This window comes from Lynx canadensis, chromosome X, assembly GCF_007474595.2.
Source record: "Lynx canadensis isolate LIC74 chromosome X, mLynCan4.pri.v2, whole genome shotgun sequence".
NCBI classification, from domain to species: domain Eukaryota; kingdom Metazoa; phylum Chordata; class Mammalia; order Carnivora; family Felidae; genus Lynx; species Lynx canadensis.
This window is the reverse complement of record NC_044321.2, coordinates 15,720,012-15,742,230: the sequence shown is the minus strand read 5'-3', so window position 1 is coordinate 15,742,230 and position 22,219 is coordinate 15,720,012. Positions and strand designations below refer to the sequence as shown.

The 22,219-nt window shown below is 41.9% G+C and overlaps 1 protein-coding gene across 1 annotated transcript in view; it reads left to right on the top strand.

Moving 5' to 3' along the window:
* Positions 1-22,219, top strand: part of MAP7D2 (MAP7 domain containing 2) — a 106,974-nt gene that overhangs the window by 76,221 nt on the left and 8,534 nt on the right. Inside the window, exons 10-13 of the mRNA XM_030305927.1 lie at positions 8,401-8,669; positions 9,270-9,402; positions 20,173-20,398; positions 21,167-21,271. Coding sequence (XP_030161787.1) covers positions 8,401-8,669; positions 9,270-9,402; positions 20,173-20,398; positions 21,167-21,271 — 733 coding nt within the window. The remainder of the gene's footprint in view (positions 1-8,400; positions 8,670-9,269; positions 9,403-20,172; positions 20,399-21,166; positions 21,272-22,219) is intronic.

The following is a 22,219-nucleotide window of genomic DNA, read 5'->3' as shown; positions in this document are numbered from 1 at the left end:
CACTCACTCTCTCCTTCCCTCATCTGTGTCTTCAACAGAGAGGCAATAATAACTTGTCAGCCACCATCAGCAGTATGTTGTTTGTTGTTTTTTTTTTTTTAAATGAAGCCATTATGTATTTTTTTTGTTAAGAATTAGATGAACTCACCAATGCAACTGTGTAACTGAAAAACAAATTCACACTGTAACCACTCTTAAGTCATTAAAATACTTTTCTTACAGTAACCAACAAGAATGACTCAGGAAATAACTCAGTCCAGTAGAATGGAAACATCTTCAGTTGTCCTTATTGAGAGAGAAAGAAAGAGAACTATGATTTTAATTTTAATTTGGGAAAATGGGAAACTCTTTATATAGAGAAAATCATGTGACACTTGTTTAGTACATCAATTTTTTTCAAAGAACATAGGATAAAACAAATTTAATGAATGGGAATTTGTTTAAAATATTTCAGAGTGACATCAGTTCATATTTCTAATTTGTTGCTTTCTAACAGAGACTTTTTCTCTATTATTATTATTTTGTTCAGAGAACACTATGGTTTTTATAGACTGTTATTGATATATCTTTCTTCTATAATTAAAATCCTTACATAAGGTATTGCTGAGTTAATAGTATCAAGTTTTTGTTTTGTTTTAAGTCCATTGCATTCTTTCTGTGCTCATATTGCCTGTTTTTGGTTGTGATGTTACTCTCTTGCAAACCCCATTCACATGTCACTACTCTGGTGTTAGTGTGGGACATTAACAGAGAGAAAAGTCTGTTCATATGGGGGTTTTCCAGATTACACCCCTGTCTTTCCTGGATATTGAATCATGGTCCCTGCGTGGAGAGTAGCTGGCAAGTTTCATCATCATCATCATTGTAAATTTCACTAAAGTAAACTAAGGGGATTGTTGCCCTCTGTAGAGATGAGAATTCAGTTTTTGGAAGCAAGTTACCAGTGGGCTCTGTGCTCTCTTTGATGTTGAAAATCTTGATTGTGTGTTTCAGGAACTATTTTATATTTTTTAATTGAGATATAATTGATAGATAACGTTATATTTGTTTCAGGTGGACGAAATAATGATTTGATACATGTATACATTATGAAGTGATGACCATAAGTCTAGTTATCATCCATCACCATACATAGATATAAATGTTTTTTCTTTTTTTTTGCGAGGGCTTTTAAGATTTATTCTCTTAGCAACTCTCAAATATGCACTATTTGAATATACAGTATTAACTGTAGTCACCCTCCTGTACATTGCGTTCCCATGGCTTAGTGATTTTATAACTGGTAGTTAGTGCCTTTTGACCCCCTTCACCCATTTCATCCACTCCCCCACCCTCCTCTCCCCTCTGGCAACCACCAGTCTGTTTTCTGGATCTGTGAGCTTGGTTTTGTTTGGTTTGGTTATTTTTTAGATTCCACATGCAAGTGAGATAGTACAGTGTTTGTCTTTGTCTGATTTATTTCACTTAGCATAATAACCTCAAGGTCTATCCATGTTGTTGCAAGTGGAAAGATTCCATTTTTTTAATGGCTGAATAGTATTCTGTTATATATATGTGTGTGTGTGTGTGTGTGTGTATGGAACTATTTTATATTTTAAAGGACATATCATCTGAATTTTATGAAAAGCTCACTTTGACCAAAGAGACTTAAAATCCCAGACTTCTTTTTAATGCAGTTCCATTTAAAGAAATGTTAAAAAAACTTCCCCTCTGTGTAGAACAGCAATGGGTACCTAGTCGGTGCTTTATAAATATTTGTGGAATGAATGAATGCAAGTCCCCATGCCGTATGTTTTGGAGAACCTCCAAATAAGTGAGAAAAGTCTCCACTATAATAGGCTGCAAGTGAGGTGGGGGAGAGTTGGGGATGCAGGTGAGGACACTTGCAGGCCTAGTCCGGAGAGAGACTTGTCCAACTTAAACTGCTCATCCCTCAGAACTCAGCTCGGCTGTCATCCTTTCCAGAACCAGCCAAAGCTGAATTTACCCCTTTCTCCATGCTCACAGAGCCTCATGTACATACCCCTATTATTCCTTCCTTCCTTCATCATATGCCTACAGAGTGTGTCCTCTCTGTCCAGTGTTCTCAGCCCTTGTGAAGCTTACCTAACAGTGAAAGGCAAATACATCAGGTGGTGAGAAGTTCCACGAAGAAAAATAAAACCAGGTCAGATGATAGAGTGGTAGAGGGGAGTAGTAGCTGGCTGGATATGGTGGTCAGGGAAGACTTCTCTGAGAAGGTGACATTTGAACAGAGCCCTGCATGAAGTAAGGGAGCAGGCCTTCTTGCACTGTATCATCTCCTGCTAGACTGCCACGAGGGTGAGGCCCAATGGGATTTATTGTTGCAGTGTAGGTGCTCAGGATGTGTCCGTGCGATGGAAGCTAGAAGGGCACTAGAGTCTGGAGGGTGAGAGCAGATTGGCTGGTGGGTATGGGTGTTGCTAGGACTGTTCTTGCCCAAGGACTCAGGCCCTTTGCCTCCCCTTTTCTTCTGAGCCAACCATGAGTTTTTTTCTCTCACTGATCATTCCCTTAAACGTTCTCCTCTCTGGGCTATGTATTTCATCTGGGGAATTTTTAAAGGATGAGGGATACCTGCTCCTACACTGTACTGCAGCATATTCCTGCTGCTTCAGCAAAGAAGAAGTAATAGAATGACCTTGTTTTCCAGAGCCCTGTACATGTCATCTCTAGTGCAAGCAGGAAAAATAGTAAACTCTAACACAGCTGGACTTCTTGTGTACTGTCAAAACTACCTGAATCATTAGCTCCTTAAGAAGTTCCCTGGGGTGGGAATGCAAGCTGGTGCAGCCACTCCGGAAAACAGTATGGAGGTTCCTCAAAAAACTAAAAAAAGAACTACCCTACGACCCAGCAATTGCACTACTAGGTATTTATCCAAGGGATACAGGAATGCTGTCTTAAAGGGGCACATGCACCACAATGTTTATCGCAGCACTTTCAACAATAGCCAAATTATAGAAAAAGCCTAAATGTCCATCGATGGATGAATGGATAAAGAAGATGTGGTATATACATACATATATATATATATATATATATATATATATATATATATATATATAATGGAGTATTTCTCAGCAATCAAAAAGAATGAAATCTTGCCATTTGCAACTATGTGGATGGAACTGGAGGATATTATGCTAAGTGAAATTAGAGAAAGACAAAAATCATATGACTTCACTCATATGAGACTTTAAGAGACAAAACAGATGAACATAAGGGAAGGGAAACAAAAATAATATAAAAACAGGGAGGGGGACACAACAGAAGAGACTCATAAATATGTCTCCATAGCAAACTGAGGGTTGCTAGAGGGGTTATGGGAGGGGGAATGGGATAAATGGGTAAGGGGCACTAAGGAATCTACTCCTGAAATCATTGTTGCACTATATGCTAACTAACTTGGATGTCAATTTAAAAAAATAAGAAATAAAACAAGTTAATTTAAAAAAAAAAGGAAGTTCCCTGGGGACAGGAGTTTGCTCCAGTACCTCTAAATCAGAATTACCAAGTTGAGAGGTCTAAGGAGAAGCAAAAATTTCTTGGTTTTTAAGACACTCAAAGAGATAATTTCTCCCCAGGTGAAAATTAATGGCTGAACCACACTGGGTATGGACTAGGTCTGAGAAATGTGGGAAGTCAGGTAGACTGTAAATAAGTTCTTGAAAATCCAGCCAGACTCCACAACAGTGGAAAAGAATGGATCCTAGTTGCCCACAACCAATGGATAGATCTCAGGAACATAGTGTTGAGCAGCAAAAGGAATTGTAGAAGAATGTCAGCAGTATGACATTTATATTGAGGTCCCACATGTGCAAAACTAGCCAGCTTGTTTTCATGAATATAAATGTGCTAAAATGATTTTTAGAAAAAGAAAATGGCAGATATAAAATGCAAAGTAATGATGGCCTCTGAGTGGGGTGTGAGGGAGGAGGTCAAGAAAGGGCACACGGGAAATTCTAGCATATTTATAGTGTCTTTCTTTGGAACTAGTTGTTAGGTGTATGGGTATTTGTTATCTCATTCTTCATACCTTCAGATTTTATAAATATTTTTTGTACGCTCGATATTGGAAAAGAATGCTTGATTCTTAAAATGATGTCACACACAAAATAAATTCCAGTCAGAGTGGCATTTTCAACCTTCCTTCTCTCTGTGCAGACCAAGTGTGTGTGATCTTTAAAGAATACTGGAAGGAATGTGGCTTTGAATGGTGGTTTAGTTAGTTCCTTTGAACCCCCAACCAGAAACTCAGACAGGTCATGTGATAAATGCCTCTGACAGGACATTGTTCTACTCCAGGATCTTAGATAAATTAAGCCACTGTTCCATGGCTGTGCATATTAATGGCATTGCTCTTTTAAGCGCTCAAGTTTATTTCCATTGTTTGCATTGTTGGGTACTTGTATGGGTTTTAGAAAACTAGCTTCAGCAACACTCTCAAAGATGTGGATGGAGCATAGCTTCCTTCTTGTAACCTAGAGAGAGGAAATCAAGTGTGGCCAAGTGCGTTCACCCAGCCCGTCCCTGCCTCTGAGTGTTGGCACCGCCTGTACTCACAAATTCTTCAGTGTGAAATGTTCTCTAATGGTTTCAGGTTGTTAGAAATATGTTCTGAGTCACCTTGGTCATTACACTGGGGAATGTTTCAGTTATCTATTGCTGATGTAGCAACCCAACCCCCCAAATTTAGTAGCATAAAACAACCATTTGTTATTAATTCTCATAGCTCTGTGACTTTGGCTTACCAGAGGGTCTCTCTTGGGGTCTTTTGTGTGTTTTTTCTGTAGGTTGGCTTGGGTTCACCTGGTGGTTTTCACCTGTGGTCTTCCATCATAGATTCATTGTCACCTGGGGCTGCAGTTACCTAGGGCTTGACTGAGCTGGAGGTCTGAGATAGCCCATTCACCTGACTGGCAGTTGATGCTAGCTATTGGCTGGAGCTCAGTGGGGGCTGACAACCAGAAAAGAGTGCCTGCACATAGCCTCTCCGTATGACTTAGGCATCTCACAGCATGCAGTTGAGTTCCAAGAGGGAGGGAGTGTTCCCAAGAGTGAGTGTCTCCCAAGGACAGGAAGTGAAAGCTGTCAGGCCATTTAAGTACTGGGCCCTGAATTGGCACAGCATTCCTTCTCTGCTCTGTTTTATTGGTCACAGCAGTCAGGCCAACCTAGAATCAGTGGGATGGGGGAAGAAACTCCAAAGATCATGTTGAGTCGGGAGAGAGATTTTTGTGACCGTCTCGAGAAAATACAGTCTGCCAAAGATAATCACTTTGAGATCTCATGCCTGAGATCAATTTTGTATCAGGAACCTAGGTTAACTTGACTTTATCACGGATTTTGAGAAACAAAGTAGATTTTGTGTGTCCACATGAGTGAAAAATTAAGACCAGATTGTCAGCATGGCCCCAAATAAGTACCTCCCACTCAGAATCATGGGCTCATGGAAGATTCCTGGAGCCAGCCTATTCCTTCAATGGTTGAAGATGTTTAATCAGTCATTACTGGGCATCATTGTATACATCTGCATATATGGCGTGGTTACTCCTGCCTACAGATGAGTGTCTACTGTGGATCGGGGCTCCTGCCTTGACAGTTTACCAGTTGTTTTTGCCACCACCATTGTTCTCAAATAAGTTTTTACATTCTTATCGGCAAATTTTCTTGAAAAGGATAATCACAAATGTTAACTTATGCTCCTTCCTCATAGCCATACTTATACATTTATCCAGTCTATAATCCTGTACTTTTTCAGTTTTACTAGAGGATAATTTGAGTTTAGATCAGTTTTTAAAAGCTTATTTATTTTTTATTTAAAAAGTGTTGTTTTTTTTTTTTTTTTTATTTTGAGAGAGAGAGACCAGGAGAAGGGCAGAGAATGAGGGAGAGGGAATCCCAATCAGGCTCTGTGCTGCCAGTGCAGAGCCCGGTGCAGGGCTCAAAACTTATGAACTGTAAAATCATGACCTGAACCCAAACCAAGAGTCAGATGCTCAACTGACTGAGCCACCCAGGTGCCCCACCTTTTTATTTTTAAATCCTCTCAGCCCTACAGAAGAATTGCAAGACTAGAACAGAGAATTCCTGTATGCCTTTCATCCTATTAATGTTTAGCCATATTTGCTTTATCATTCCCATCCCCCAACTCACTCACGTTCACTCTCTATAGACACACACACACTGATTTTTTTCCCCCAGAACATTTGAGAGTAAGTTGAAGACATCATGACCCTTTACCCCCAGGAATGAAGAGGTTCTTTTGTGTAACCACAGTACAATTATAAAAATCAGAAAATTTAATTTTGACATGTTATTGTTACTTAATTTACAGTCTATATGCAACTTTTGCTAGTTGTCCCAGCGAGATCGCTTATAACACTTTTTCCCCAGTCCGGGATCCAACACTGGCTCCCACACTGCATTTAGTTGTTTTGTCTCCTTAGTCTCCTTTAACTTTGAACAGCTCTTCAGCCTTTCTTCTCCATGACCCTGACATTTTTATTTTTATTTTTATTTTTTTAGTAAAATGGGTGATGGGCATTAAGGAGGGCACTTGTTGGAATGAGCACTGGGTATAATATGTAAGTGATGAATCACTGGGTTCTACTCCTGAAACCAATACTACACTGTATGTTAACTAACTTGAATTTAAATTTTAAAAAATTTCAAATCAGGTTCAAGTTGTATTAATCAGGTCAGGTGATCACAATATTGTGTGGCCTTCAGTCTGGCTTTTACTAAGAGAAGATGTTTTCCTGGGCACTCAGAGTTGGCATTTTAGCATGAGAGCGTCATTGGAAAACTGGCCTGTATCTTACCTAATCCGCATACCACTTGAGGATTTTTCAGCTGAAGGCCAAGTACAGTGTTGATTTAATCATAGTTTTCCCTTACCACCAGGATCTGATCAGATAACTCTTTAAGCCTGTGGTAATAAATGGGCCTTTAATATTATGTTGAATGGCTGTTTTTCTTGCTGTTTTCATAGATCAAAAACACTTGAATATTGGCAGTTTCATATGGTTCAATCTGCTACAGGATCAAGAATGACAATTTATAATTTATATACAGATTACTGTATGTTCTTCATAAAGGAACTCTGCAAATGCTACCTCCTTGAGCAAACATCTGAGTAAACCCAGCTTCTGAAGCTCCTTCAACAGACATAAGATAGGCTCCTGCATTTTTTAAAATGTTTTTTTAATGTTTATTTATTTTTGAGAGAGAGAGAGACCAAAGCAAGAGGAGGGGAGGGGCAGAGAGAGAGGGAGACACAGAATCTGAAGCAGGCTCCAGGGTCCGAGCTGTGAGCACAGAGCCCAGTGCAGGGCTTGTACTCATGAACCACGAGATCATGACCTGAGCTGAAGTCGGACACTTAACCGACTGAGCCACCCAGTCTCCCCCATAGGCTCCTGCATTTTAACAAAGTGTTATTTCCCTGAGTGACAATAGGCTTGTCCTCAGCTTTCACATCTTTCCAATAACAGGAGAGATTCTTTTAAACCTTGATAACCTCAAAAGAAAGACACCTCCTCTCCCCACCTTTTGTCTGAGTTTGTTCCTCAGCATTTAAAAAGGAACTGGTTATCAATCATATTTCATTAAAGGTGAATTTTTTTTTATACACTTGATCTTAGCCAAAAGGCTGAGAAGCGATGGGTGAATTTTTTTTATAAAAAGAACCTGGGGACTTTGAAGACATTATGTTGAGTGAAATAAGCCAAACACAAAAGGATACATATACTATATGATCCCACTTCTGTGATGTATCTGGAATAGTAAGATTCCTATGGACAGAAAACAGAAGGGTGGTTACTAGAGGCTGAGGGACGCAGGCATAGGGAGTTAGTGTTTAATGGGTATGTGGTTTTGGGGATGGCTGGTGGTGATAGTTGTATCACTTTGTGAGTGTATTTAATGACACTGAGCTGTACACTTAAAAATGGCTAAGATGGTAAATTTTGTTACATGTTTTTTGCCACAATTAAAAAAAAAAGAGCCAGCTCATCCATTGCCATATGCTGAAGCCAGATCCAACCCTAGTATTCAACTGAAAAGTGGTATGACAATGCCTCACATTTTATCCTTACATTGTCAGTCAGACTTAAATGAGGTCACGACATGGCATTACCAGCTGGGCTTCCTAAAATCGTGTCCCTTCCACCAGGGATACCTTGTAGATTCCATATGTTCCTGTTACAGTGTGTTGGTACTTTGAGGACTTTTGAGTGTGTGCTAAGCCTTCCATTTGTTCTTCTTGAAGGATGAAATTGTTCAGCTTTTTGGAACCAAGTATCTTATGAACAGAGGGAGGGTTCTCTGGTCAGGCCCAGTAGTCATCGTCTGGGCATGTTTTTGGTTTTCCAGGACAACTTCAAAAGCATATCCACAGTCTCCAAAGAATGTGAAGCCACCATACCCAGGGTCTCCTGTGAAGTACCGCTCTCCCACCTTTCCCAGCCAGGAAACACCCAAGAGGAAAGCAGAGAAAGAGAAGAGCAATAAAGAAAGGGAGGGTGCCCTGGCCCAGCAGGCAGCTGGCCTGCATGGGGAGGAAGCCCCAGAGAAGCACGTGGTGGACAAGCATGTCACGGAGAAGCATTTGGCCACAGGAGGGAAGACCGAGGGCAGTGGAGGTAGGTCCTTCTTGTTGATGCTGCCCGCAGCTTGGCTTTTCCAAGCTAGTTCTCTCTCTGCCCGGATCCACATGGGAGTCTCATGTTTGAGAGAAGGAGGGAGGGAAGGAGATGTTTCCTTGGGACAACTTCATGACCTCATGCTCTTTCCTCAGACTTGCACATTGCCCTTGAGTCCTTCCCCTCGGTCTCCTATGGGTCCCCTGGAGGAGGGACTGACACTGGTCATGGCTTTGGAAGCTCATGGGGGTGTTGAGCTGCATCCAGCTAGCATCTGCACTTCCCACAGAGAAAGTCTTCCTTCAGTCCTTCAAGCTTCTGTGCTAGATGCAGTGAGTTCACCCAGAGTGGCACTGCTGTGGTGGCTCCTGTGGGTTGTGCCAGCCACCATGTCTCTCCTCCTCACCTTTCCACTACCCTCCACTGGGAGATGCATTCAGGGTCATAGCCGGCCCATTGCAACTTGTCAGTGGCTGATTGTGCTTGTCCCGGCAGCATTTCCCATGACCCATTGGGTTGGATTTTTTGTTTCCAAGTGGCAGCTTACTCATGTGAGTGCAATCACTGTTTCATTTCCCATGATCTTTTCCTCCGATGCAGCTTCAGGGAAGCCCACGGCAGGCACCACTGATGCAGGAGAGGCTGCAAAGATCCTGGCTGAAAAGAGACGACAAGCCCGGCTACAGAAAGAGCAGGAGGAGCAGGAACGGCTGGAGAAGGAAGAACAGGACAGGTATGGGGCTGTTCAGAGTTTCATTGCTATCTTCTGTAAAAGGCTGTGGGTAGAAGAGCACCTAGGTGGCTCAGTTGGTTGAGCATCTGACTCTTGATTTCACCTCAGGTCAGTGATCCCAGAGTCATGGGCTCGAGCCCTGTGTCAACACTGAGCATGGAGCCTGCTTGGGATTCTCCCTCTCCCTCTGTCCCTCTCCCCTGCTCATGCACACACACTCTCTCAGGCTCTCTTCCTCTCTCTCAAATAAAAAAAAAGGCTGTGATAGAAAGAGCAACTTACCTTTGTTTCTAGAGTTTGGGTATTGACAAAAGATTAACAGAAAATAGGTCTGTGTGGCAGGTATTCAGGAGACTGCTTCTTCTACTAGATGTAATTAACATTGATGGAACTTTGCTCTTTTAAGACTACCTGGAAACTCCTGCCTAGCTCCCGGATCTAAATGTTACCAATGGCTTCCCATTCTCCTCTTGGACTCTAGAACCAGCCAGACCTCATAGAACTATCAAGGGAGTTTGGACTTAGTTCATGAAATGAGGTTCTCCTTCAAGACAGAAGGTTCCAGATGGAGAGATCTTGATTCTGCTTTCCAAATCATGTTTTTTTCCTTAAACTGTCCTAACTTGCATCCCCAGGTGAGAAGGAGGAGGGTTGGAGCAGAGGCCGCTAGATGGGGTGGAAGCTGACATCATTATCCACAAGCAACAAAGTACAGGGACTCCAATCCTGGAGTATGACAGAAGACATCATGGCAGTGGTTCCTAAATTTTGGGGGGGTATCAAAACTGTACAGGGAAGGCAATGAAAACACACAGTCCTAGGCCCCATCCTGTTTCAGTAGCTCACCAAAGTGTGAGAACCACTGCATTGTTAGTACCAGGGCACTTGGTCAGAGTACAGACAGTTCTGCGTTTTCTGATCTTTGTGTTCAGAGAAAAATGCATGTTGGAAGACAAGGTAGATTTTATCATTAAATTGATAAGGAAGCTTTCAGGATAATCACAGAGTACAGTCCAGTGTGATTTAGAGAATTAGCTTTACAGGAAGCAAGCCATGCTGCACCACTTCAAGACTGGTACTCAATTCAGAGTGATAAATAATAGAATAGCCTTCATCCTTAAGTGACCTTGGCAAATCTTTTGTGATCTTTAAATATAGGTTTGCTGATTTTTTTTAAGGGTGGGGGCTCGGTCTTAACTTGTCTTTTCTTCAGATTCTGTACTTCTGATGATTTTCCCACCTCCAGCCTTTTGGTCAACAGTGACAGATCTTTCTGTTGAGTGGTGTCTTTGGGCTGGTTTGAGTGGGCCATAAAATGTGTGAAGAGAGGTCACAGGAGGTAAAGATGAATCTCAGGACCTCAAATGACAGGCCTTGGTGATTGCAGGTTCTGAGCAGGAAGTAACGTTTTTGTGGCTGTATGCTTAGGAAGATGATGCTCTTTACTTACGAGCGATCATCCTCTCTCTCTCACATTTCCTGTACAGTCCAGCTCCTGAAAGAACTGATTGTACTTCCCGTCTGTATTTCCCCAACTCATGTTCAGACCTCATGCTCACCATTCCTCCTAATTGCCAGACTCCTAATCCATTTCTATGTTGACTTTGACCTTGTCAAGATTGCCCTTGCTTGTTTGGCCTCTCCTTCTCCATCTCCTCTGTCTGCCCCTTATCCCCTCACTTGTTGCCTGGGCTCCCAGCCCTCGCTCCTTGGCCAGCTTCACCTGACAAGTCCTCCCTGAGCAACGGTCCTCCCTCTTGATCAGCTATTTTCCTCGGCTCACATTTCACACAGCAGTTTCATGTTGAGCATCTGGTGTGCTAAACCAACTGTGTCCTCATCTCCCTTCTACCCTCGTTTTCCCTTTGCCTCATTTACCATCTGTTTCTGAAGCTAATTTCATCTTGTTTTGTAAACCTTCAGTACTTCCTGGTACAAGGGAGGCTCTAACACATATACAGTGGTGACCTCTGAATCTGTGCCTATGGCCCAGTGTCTTGCTAGGCCTGCACTGTCCGCTACAATAGCCTCTAGTCCCATGTGGCTACCAAGATGCAAATTCACTAAAATGAAGTAAAATTCAGTTCTTCGGGTGTACTAGCCAGATTTTAAGTGCTCAATAGCTACATGGCTAGTAGCTACCATATTGGATAACAAATCTCTAGAACATCTCCCTCATCACAGAAAGTTCTCTTGGATAGCAGTGGTCTAGAGAACATCCCAAATGCCTTATGATTTCATTTGAGTATGTCCCATGTGCATCTCAAATTCATCATTAACGTGTGCAGAGTAGACGTTATTGTTTTTTCCCATACTTCCTTTTCCTTTCATAAGCTCTGTACTCCCATTTCTCCAGGCACCAAAATCAGAAGTCTCAGCGCCAGCTCTCAACTCCTTCCTCCCCTTCCTCCTCGTTTTCAAATGTCAGGTTTTTTGACCTTGTCAGAAGGTCACTTGTCAGGTCTCTCTGGGCTGCCTCTTTGGCATTTCTCTCCTCTCCCTTTCCCTCCAGCCATTCCTCTCCTCTGAGCTCTGGCGCCTGTTGTTTCTCATCTGGACTTTGTCTGTGGCATCCCAGCTGACCTCTCTGCTCAGAGCAGGAGTTTGTCCACTCTCTACACTGGGTCCCCAGTGACTGTTCTCAAATAAGTGTCATTGTCCTGCTCCCATCCTTTAATAAACCAGCAATTCCCTGCCCACATAGGCCATCTAAACCCATCAGGAGGATGGTGCCCACCCTTCATGGCCATGACCTGCCACCACGTGTCCCTTTGCCTGCAGCAACCTGGGTACCAGCCTGCAGAGCTCCCTGACATGCCCCGATCATGTGGTGCCACACCTCTACATCTCTGCTTTTCCTTTGCTCCACGTGGACTCCTGCTTCTTCTCACCAGACACATCTTCCTTTCTCCAGACCTAGGTCAAGCCTTGCTCCCTCTCTGTAACCTTTCTCGCCTGCACCTGGGAGAGAACTGAACTCACCTACTCTTTACCCTTCCTGAGCCCAGCCGTTCAGCTGACTAACATAGCCTTCTCTGTTCATAGGCATGCTTCCCCCTAGTATGCACCTTTAAAAGGCTGGGGTACAGTCTTTGGACCACTGGTACTGCCACTCAGTAAATGTATGAGAAAAGCAGAGAAGGAGAAAGAGGCCCAACTAAGAAGCCATTGCAGGCACGGCTTAAGAGAAGGCAAGGGCTAATGCAGTATGTTGAAGATGGACCTGGAAAAGTGAGTGTGAATTCAAGACAGGTGGTCCAGCTACAGTCTGCAGACTTGCACAAATCAACAGAAACGGGTTCATTCAAAGTCAATGCTAGCGTTTGATTCTAAGGACTTAGGAGAATGGTACACCCAATAAAAGATAAATGAAGGACAGAAGGAATTGGTTTTAGAGGACAACAACTATCCATTTGGGTTTTTTTTTTATTGTTTACTTACTTATTTTGAGAGAGAGAGAGAGAGCCCATGCACGCAAGAGCAAGGAAGAGAGAGAATCCCAAGCAGGCTCCATGCTGTTAGCACAGAGCCTGACTTGAGGTTCCATCTCACAAACCATGAGATCATGACCTGAGCTGAAATCAAGAGTCAGATGCTTAACCAGCTTAGCCACCCAGGTACCCCTATCCATTTGATTTTATATAAATCAAGTTTAAAGTGCCCATGAAACATCCACATGATGGGAAATGGAGTCAATGCCTGGGGCGTAGGTAAAAATAAGAGCAATACCCTTCACCCCAAGCTGATTTTCCTCTCTCTTGCCAGGATAGGAAGCTTTGCATAGCACCATGTGGGTAGCGAGAAAGGAAAGTACCAGACAGCCTGGGACTGGAGAACAGTGGTGATGGATACAGCAGCAGTCGAGGCAGGAAGGGAGAGCTAGGGCGACACAGCCTCACACATGCAGGGCTGTGGCAAGGTCTTGCAGGAGGGACATTTAATGCTGTCTATACCTGCACAATATGCTAAGATTGAGGAAAGGCTGTTGGTCTCAAGGTTAGAAGACGAGCTGAGATTTTAGAGGGAAACCATGGAGAAGGGTGGAGACATGAGCCAGCTTGGAGGTGAGAGGGCAGAGGCTCTGAACATCAGTGGCATGTTAGGAGGCTGTGAGCGGAGGTGGGGGGGTGGAGGAGAGTTGTTTGGGATGCTTGAGACCTGAGTGTTTGCCGGCCATGGAAAAGCACATGTTTAAGGGTGAGCTGATGAAAGGAAGAGAGGGGGATAGTGGGAGGAACACAGGGGCTGGAGGCCGTGGGATTCATAGCACAAGTGGTGGCATTTATAGTCTTTCACATCTAAGCAGAGGAAGAAAGGGGAAATTTTCTGACCAGTAGTGCCACAGAGAAGAGAAGATAAGGAAGCCCAGATCAGGTGACCCCAATCTTGTCTGAAAGCGGTTGGTGATGCCATCAACTAAAGAGGATGTTGAAGACTGAGAAAAGGTAGAAGTTCAGACTGTTTCCACAAGGATCTGAGAAATGAGGGTAAAAGGTTGGAGTGGCAGCTGAGGCCAGGACCAGCTGACCAGTCAGCCTTGTGTGGGCCTTACTCTCATGAATTCTGGCAGTCCAGGAGGGGCGCAAGTGGTCAGGGAGGCCACCCAGGCTTGGAACTGGGCAGCAGAGTGGCTTCCATGCCAGCCCCACAATGTTCAGAAGGAGGTCAGAGGCCTGGGACACTGAGAGAGAAGAGGGAACGGATGCAAGTGACCACACAGCACTCCTCGGGGCAGGTCAGGAGAGAAGGTGCTGAAGGACAGGTTGAGGGCAGATCAAAGAAGGGGAAGTTCAGATGTGGAAGATGAAGTTTTTTGCTTTTGTTTTTTATAATTTAACTTTATTTTTTATTTTTTAAAATTTACATCCAAATTAGTTTATAGTGAAGCAATGATTTCAGGAGTAGATTCATTAATGCCCCTTACCCATTTAGCCCTTTCCCCCTCCCACAACCCCTCCAGCAACCCTCAGTTTGTTCTCCATATTTATGAGTCTCTTTTGTCCCCCTCCCTGTTTTTATATTATTTTTGTTTCCCTTCCCTTATGTTCATCTGTTTTGTCTCTTAAAATCCTCATATGAGTGAAGTCATATGATTTTTGTCTTTCTCTGACTGCCTAATTTCACTTAGCATAATACCTTTCAGTTCCATCCACGTAGTTGCAAATGGCAAGATTTCCTTCTTTTTGATTGCCGAGTAATTCTCTGTTGTATATATATACCACATCTTCTTTATCCATTCATCCATCGATGGACATTTGGGCTCTTTCCATACTTAGGCTATTGTGGATAGTGCTGCTATAAACATGGGGGTGCATGTGTCCTTTCGAAACAGCACACCTGTATCCCTTGGATAAATGCCTAGTAGTGCCATTGCTGGGTCATAGGGTATTTCCATTTTTAGTTTTTTGAGGAACCTCCACACTGTTTTCCCGAGTGGCTGCACCAGCTTGCATTCCCACCAACAGTGCAAAAGAGATCCTCTTTCTCCGCATCCTCGCCAACATCTGTTGTTGCCTGAGTTGTTCATGTTAGCCATTCTGACAGGTGTAAGGTGGTATCTCATTGTGGTTTTGATTTGTATTTCCCTGATGATGAGTAATGTTGAGCATTTTTTCATGTGTCAGTTGGCCGTCTGGATATCTTCTTTGGAGAAGTGTCTATTCAAGTCTTTTGCCCATTTCTTCACTGGATTATTTGTTTTTTGGGTGTTGAGTTTGATAAGTTCTTTGTAGATTTTGGATACTAACCCTTTATCTGATATGTCATTTGCAAACATCTTCTCCCATTCTGTCGGTTGCCTTTTAGTTTTGCTGATTGTTTCCTTCGCTGTGCAGAAGCTTTTTATTTTGATGAGGTCCCAGTAGTTCATTTTTGCTTTTGTTTCCCTTGCCTCCAGAGACATGTTGAGTAAGAAATTGCTGCGGGCAAGATCAAAGAGGTTTTTGCCTGCTTTCTCCTCGAGGATTTTGATGGCTTCCTGTCTTACATTGAGGTCTTTCATCCATTTCGAGTTTATTTTTGTGTATGGTGTAAGAAAGTGGCCCAGGTTCATTCTTCTGCATGTCGCTGTCCAGTTTTCCCAGCACCACTTGCTGAAGAGACTGTCTTTATTCCATTGGCTAGTCTTTCCTGCTTTGTCAAAGATTAGTTGCCCATACGTTTGTGGGTCCATTTCTGGGTTCTCTATTCTGTTCCATTGATCTGAGTGTCTGTTCTTGTGCCAATACCATACTGTCTTGATGATTACAGCTTTCTAGTATAGCTTGAAGTCTGGGATTGTGATGCCTCCTGCTTTGGTTTTCTTTTTCAAGATTGCTTTGGCTATTTGGGGTCTTTTCTGGTTCCATACAAATTGTAGGATTATTTGTTCTAGCTCTGTGAAGAATGCTGGTGTTACTTTGATAGGGATTGCGCTGAATATGTAGATTACTTTGGGGAGTATTGACATTTTAACAATATTTGTTCTTCCTATCCAGGAGCATGGAATCTTTTTCCATTTCTTTGTGTCTTCTTCAGTTTCTTTCATAAGCTTTCTATAGTTTTCAGTGTATAGATTTTTCACCTCTTTGGTTAGATTTATTCTTAAGTATTTTATGGGTTTTGATGCAACTGTAAATGGGATCGATTCCTTGATTTCTCTTTCTGTCACTTCATTGTTGGTGTATAGGAATGCAACCGATTTCTGTGCATTGAGTTTATATCCTGCAACTTTGCTGAATTCATGAATCAGTTCTAGCAGTTTTTTGGTGGAATCTTTTATGTTTTCCATACAGAGTATCATGTCATCTGTGAAGAGTGAAAGTTTGACCTCCTCTTGGCCGATTTGGATGCCTTTTATTTCTTTGTGTTGTCTGGTTGCAGAGGCTAAGACTTCCAATACTATGTTGAATAACAGTGGCGAGAGTGGACATCCCTGTCTTGTTCCTGACCTTAGAGGGAAAGCTCTCAATTTTTCCCCATTGAAGATGATATTAGCGTTGGGTCGTTACATATATGGCTTTTATGATCTTGAGGTATGCTCCTTCCATCCCTACTTTCTTGAGGGTTTTTATCAAGAAAGGATACTGTATTTTGTCAAATGCTTTCTCTGCATCTATTGAGAGGATCATATGGTTCTTGTCCTTTCTTTTACTGATGTGATGAGTCACGTTAATTGTTTTGCGGATATTGAACCCGCCCTGCATCCCAGGTATAAATCCCACTTGGTCGTGGTGGATGATTTTTTTAATGTATTGTTGGATCCAGTTGGCTAATATCTTGTTGAGGATTTTTGCATCCACGTTCATCAGGGAAATTGGTCTATAGTTCTCTTTTTTAGTGTGGTCTCTATCTGGTTTTGGAATCAAGGTAATGCTGACTTCATAGAAAGAATTTGGAAGTTTTCCTTCCATTTCTATTTTTTGGAACACCTTCAAGAGAATAGGTGTTAACTCTTAAATGTTTGGTAGAATTCCCCTGGAAAGCCTTCTGGTCCTGGACTCTTGTTTTTGGCAGATTTTTCATTACTAATTTGATTTCCTTACTGGTTATGGGTCTGTTTAAATTTTCTATTTCTTCCTGTTTTAGTTTTGGTAGTGTATATGCTTCTAGGAATTTGTCCATTTCTTCCAGATTGCCCGTTTTATTGGCATATAATTGCTCATAATATTCTCTTATTATTGTTTTTATTTCTGTTGTGTTGGTTGTGATTTCTCTTTCATTCTTGATTTTACTTATTTGGGTCCTTTCCTTTTTTTTCTTGACCAAACTGGCTAGTGGTTTATCAATTTTGTTAATTCTTTCAAAGAACCAGCTTCTGGTTTCATTGATCTGTTCTACTGTTGTTTTTTTTTTCTTTTGGTTTCGATAGCATTAATTTCTGCTCTAATCTTTATTATTTCCTGTCTTCTGCTGGTTTTGGGTTTTATTTGCTGTTCTTTTTCCAGCTCCTTAAGGCGTAAGGTTAGGTTGTGTATCTGAGCTCTTTCTTCCTTCTTTAGGAAGGCCTGTTTTTTGTTTTTTGTTTTTTTAATGAAAACTTTTAAGCACACAGGAGAGAATAGCAAAACCCCCATCCTTGCCCACAGATTGAGTAAGTAGTTCAAGGCTGAGCATGTGTCAGAGATGTGCAAGACCCTCACCAGCGGCCAGTGACAGGGATAAAGGATGCATCTGCTAAATGTTGAATGATGACCATGATGCATAGGTTTTTGGTACTTTCTCCCTGGCAAGGAAGGGGGATGGGTTTGGAGTAGGTGACAGGAATAAAAACAGAGGGGTGACAGAACTGCATGCAGTTCTGGAGTTGTGAACTCCAGAAGGAACTTGGTAATGATGGCAAGGGCAAGGGGGTGGGGCAGTCTGCAGCAGCATGACTGTGGAGAAATGACCAAATCCATGTTGTCTTTTTTTAAGCAGATAAAGAATACTCATCCTTGGAGAGGATATTGAGGGACTCGGTTTCACGCGGGAAGCTAGTTTTGACCTACTTTGGGGAAAGCAGAGTTTGGTTAATGGGGGTATTCTGTCTGTAACAGGAGGGACAAGGTAGAGCTAATGGGCCTGTGGGGAGGAGGAATGTGTGTTGTGCACAATGATAGAGATTATGGAGACTTTGGAGCCCAAGGGGATGTGTTACTTACTGTTTGTGTATGCATTGGGCACCTCTGAAGTCCTCATGGTGAAACAGAAGAAACAGAACGCTTTTCAGATCCTGAAGCTAAAGATGAAGTAGCTTGTGCATTAATTCATAAACACTGTATCCTTTATGTATTAGTTCCTTGGGGACAATTAAAACCATCTCATCAGGTGAGGGTTAGGAACTAAAATAGTGTCCTGTTTAATCTTAGGATAAACTTTGTTATTTAGACATTTTGATAATCTTGTGTTAGACATACTTAGTCTTCCATTGAGGAATATAAGAACTGGAGTTTCTTTCTGATCAGGCCCCATAATGCTCTTGTCCAGAGTTCCCTAGAATATTTGTTAATAATTTCCGTTGTTCCAGCAGTGCTTTTAGGCATCACAGTCTTGGCAAATATAGAATATGTTACATACTATTATAGTCCTGGGCTAATGTCTCTATGTATCTCTTTACCTTTTAAAATATTTCTTTGGCGGGGGTGGGGTGGGGCGCCTGGGTGGCTCAGTCATTTAAGCATCTGACTCTTGATTTCACCTCAGGTCATGATCTCACAGTTTGTGAGTTTGAGCCCTACATCAGACTCTGTGCTTACAGTGAAGAGCCTTCTTTGGATCCTCTGTCTCCCTCTCTCTGCCCCTCCCCAACTCATGCTCACTCTCTCTCTCAAAAATAAATAAACGTTGGGGCGCCTGGGTGGCGCAGTCGGTTAAGCGTCCGACTTCAGCCAGGTCACGATCTCGCGGTCCGTGAGTTCGAGCCCCGTGTCAGGCTCTGGGCTGATGGCTCGGAGCCTGGAGCCTGTTTCCGATTCTGTGTCTCCCTCTCTCTCTGCCCCTCCCCCGTTCATGCTCTGTCTCTCTCTGTCCCAAAAATAAATAAACGTTGAAAATAAATAAATAAATAAATAAATAAATAAATAAACGTTAAAAAATGTAAATATTTCTTTGGTGACATATAGGCTAATTGCCTCCACAGTTCCTGCAGGATATCCTTTTTAAGTCCTGACTTTTTATAAAAATGTCACAATACCCCAGTAAGTTAGTGACCCCTGCTTTTGTATAAAGGTGATATCTGAAAAGCATACAGATTTATAGATATGCTTACAAGGGCGTGCATTTGAGAATCTTCTTAGGGCCAGGTATTGTGCCAAGTGCTTCCCTTCCATTATATCATTTAGTTCTCACAATGATGTCATGGACCCAGTAGTATAGCTATTCCTGTTTTATTATTTTTTTAATGGGCATCAGAAATGTTGAGTGACTTTCCAAGGAAGGGGCACACAGTGAGTGGTACAATCAGGTACAGTCATGATCTTGCCCATATGTCACATTGTCATTCAGTAACGCACTGCAATATGAGTATGATTACTCACATTTTTTCATAGATGAGGAAAGCGACACACTTGTGACTAGGAAGAATGTTAGAAATGTAAAAACAACTGCTTAGACTTCATAGGGTTTTCTCTCACTGCTTGGAGCTCTTTAGCATTATATCATCAACTGTTCGTCTGTGGATGAAAAATGTCTAAATGTCATTTAATTTTCATATAGCAAAGAATAAAAGCTAAAAGATTTTTAAATATTGGTAATACAAATGAGAAATAGATGTTTGAATTTCTATATTAAATATAAGAGTTCTGTTGAATACTTTCTTCTACTTGCCGCTTCAGAACTAACACAGCAGTTAGGACCCAAAGTAAACTTATTGAGCACATAGTCACTGCTCTTTAAGTTGCCAACTGGCACAGTTGTAGCCATTGAGACATTTCTAGTTTTTTTTCAGCTTCAATTAGGTTTAAATATTTATTTCACTTAGTTTTTCAAAGAATTGTCATTAAGAATGGTGGGACTGTGTTCTTTCGTAGATTAACTAGGGAGCATTTATGTCTTCATTATGGTGTGTTCTCAAATAAGTACATCATTACTCTTTGTGTAACAGAATTTAAAGTCAACCGTGGTTAATTTTTTTTATAACGTATAGACTGAAGTTGCTTTCCGGGAAGGATGAGTCAATTTCTTGAGTGGATGCTAATACAAGTTCACACGTCTGTGTGCCATGTGTTATGCTCTCCTGTTGGCACACAGTTCTTTGGCAGTTTGCCTTTTGAGCATGTCATCATCTTCTAACAACAGTTATGTTCTCAAAAGGCTGGAGAGAGAGGAATTGAAAAGAAAGGCAGAGGAGGAAAGGCTTCGCCTAGAAGAGGAAGCCCGTAAGCAGGAGGAGGAAAAGAAACGGCAGGAAGAGGAAGAAAAAAGAAAGGCAGAAGTGGAGGCTAAGAGGAAGGCCAAGGAGGAGCTGTTGTTAAAAGAAGAGCAAGAAAAGGAAAAACAAGAAAAAGAAAAGCAAGAAAAAGCCATGATTGAAAAGCAGGTATAGTATAAGTCTTCATATGGACTCTCCTCAAGAGCTTTAGTTAATATTAGGTAAAATTAGTTAAATTTGAATGATTCATAATGTTTGCTTGAAGTTTTCTCTTAAACTAACTGGGCCGATTATTAAATATGAGTTACTTTGGGCAATAAAAGTGAAGTTTGTAATGTTTGCTGTATGTCAGTTCACATTCCCCAGAAGGAAGATCCTGGGATGAGAATTTGGGTGCCAGGAGTTTATTTGGGAGAAGATCCCAGCAAGCTGGTAGGAGAGTGAGAGGAAAGCCAGTATAAGTGCACTGATGAGTGGCTTACTGTGGACCACTGGGAGCTAATGCCTTTGGGACTCTCTCAGAGACTGTGGAATATGCCTTAGAATTGTCTCTCTGAGGGGTGAGGAAACTGGATTGTTTATCTGCCAACTTCTATCTCTCATGGTTGAAGGTCACTCCTTGGGTAATTAACTTTCTGAAACACCTAGCCATGTGCACATGGCCAGAGACTACCCTCAGACACAGAAAAACCTTGGCAGGCAGTATGGAAACTGTCTGCAGGTAATTTGCATGGTGAACCCAGAGTATATGAGTGAGGCCCAGCCGTGTCTACTACATCATAGAGCAGGCTGTGTAAATCCACACTGAATATTGGAACAACATCTACTTTGAGGTAGCTGATAAGGTAGAAGAACACATGCATATCCCAGGGAATCCCACTACAGTGTTTTCTCAGCTTAGTAAAGTTTATGCCTTGGTTTACCTATTTCTATCAGAAGGAAGCAGCAGAAGCAAAGGCCCAGGAGGCAGCTAAACAGATGCGTCTAGAAAGAGAACAGATCATGCTGCAGATTGAGCAGGAGCGCCTGGAGAGGAAGAAGGTAAGGGCTCAGGATCAGGAGGAGTTAGGGTGAGGCAGGAACAGGAAATCAATCCAGTTCTGTTCTGCAGTTGTTGGGTAGAGTGATCTTAGAATTGTCTAATTAGGTCAAGTTTGTTGATAGTGCTGTTCACATCTTCTGTATCTTTGTTGGTTTTCTGTCATCTTGTTCTCTTAGTAACTGAGAGAAGAGTGTTAAAAGTTCTCTCTGTGATTATGGATTTATCCATTTCTCCTTCCAGTTCTATCAACTTTTGTTTTAAACATTTTGAAGCTCTACTGTTAGGTGAATACATATTTCAGATTATTAAATTCTCCTGTTAAATTGACCCTTTTATCATTAATGTATCTCTATCTCCATTAATAATTGTATTAAAGTCCACTTTGTCAGACTTTTTTTTTCCACTTTGTCAGCCTTTTTATGTTCACTGTCTGCATCGTAAATATTTTTCCATCCTTTTACTTTGAACCTATGTGTTTCCTTACAAGTATGTCTCTTGTAAACAGCATAAAGTTAGGACTTGTTATTTGAATCCAGTTTGATGGTATTTGGCTTTTCATTGGAGTGCTTTTGTCCATTTACACTTAATGTAATTAGGGATAAAGTTGGGTTTAAGGAGGCTGATTATAAATAAAGCTCCATTCCCGTGGTGTCCTAGATCCAGCCTAAGCTTTGTACTGAATTAGGTCTGGGAGCTAGGAGACCAATCTCTGGCATCCCCTCATGACCTGCACCTCACCCTCACTTTCTCTAGGGTGATCCTCTAGAATGGCAGGTAGTGATTTGTTGTTTTTAGGTAACCTAAGGAGAGGAAGGAAAAAGGTGGGATATAAACTGAATGTCGATTCCAAATACTAGTTCACTTTTCAAGCATTTGACCTTGTCCATAGGGCAGAGGTGTGTATCTGCAAAACCAATAGAAACCTTTCTGTACTCATTATCCTCTCC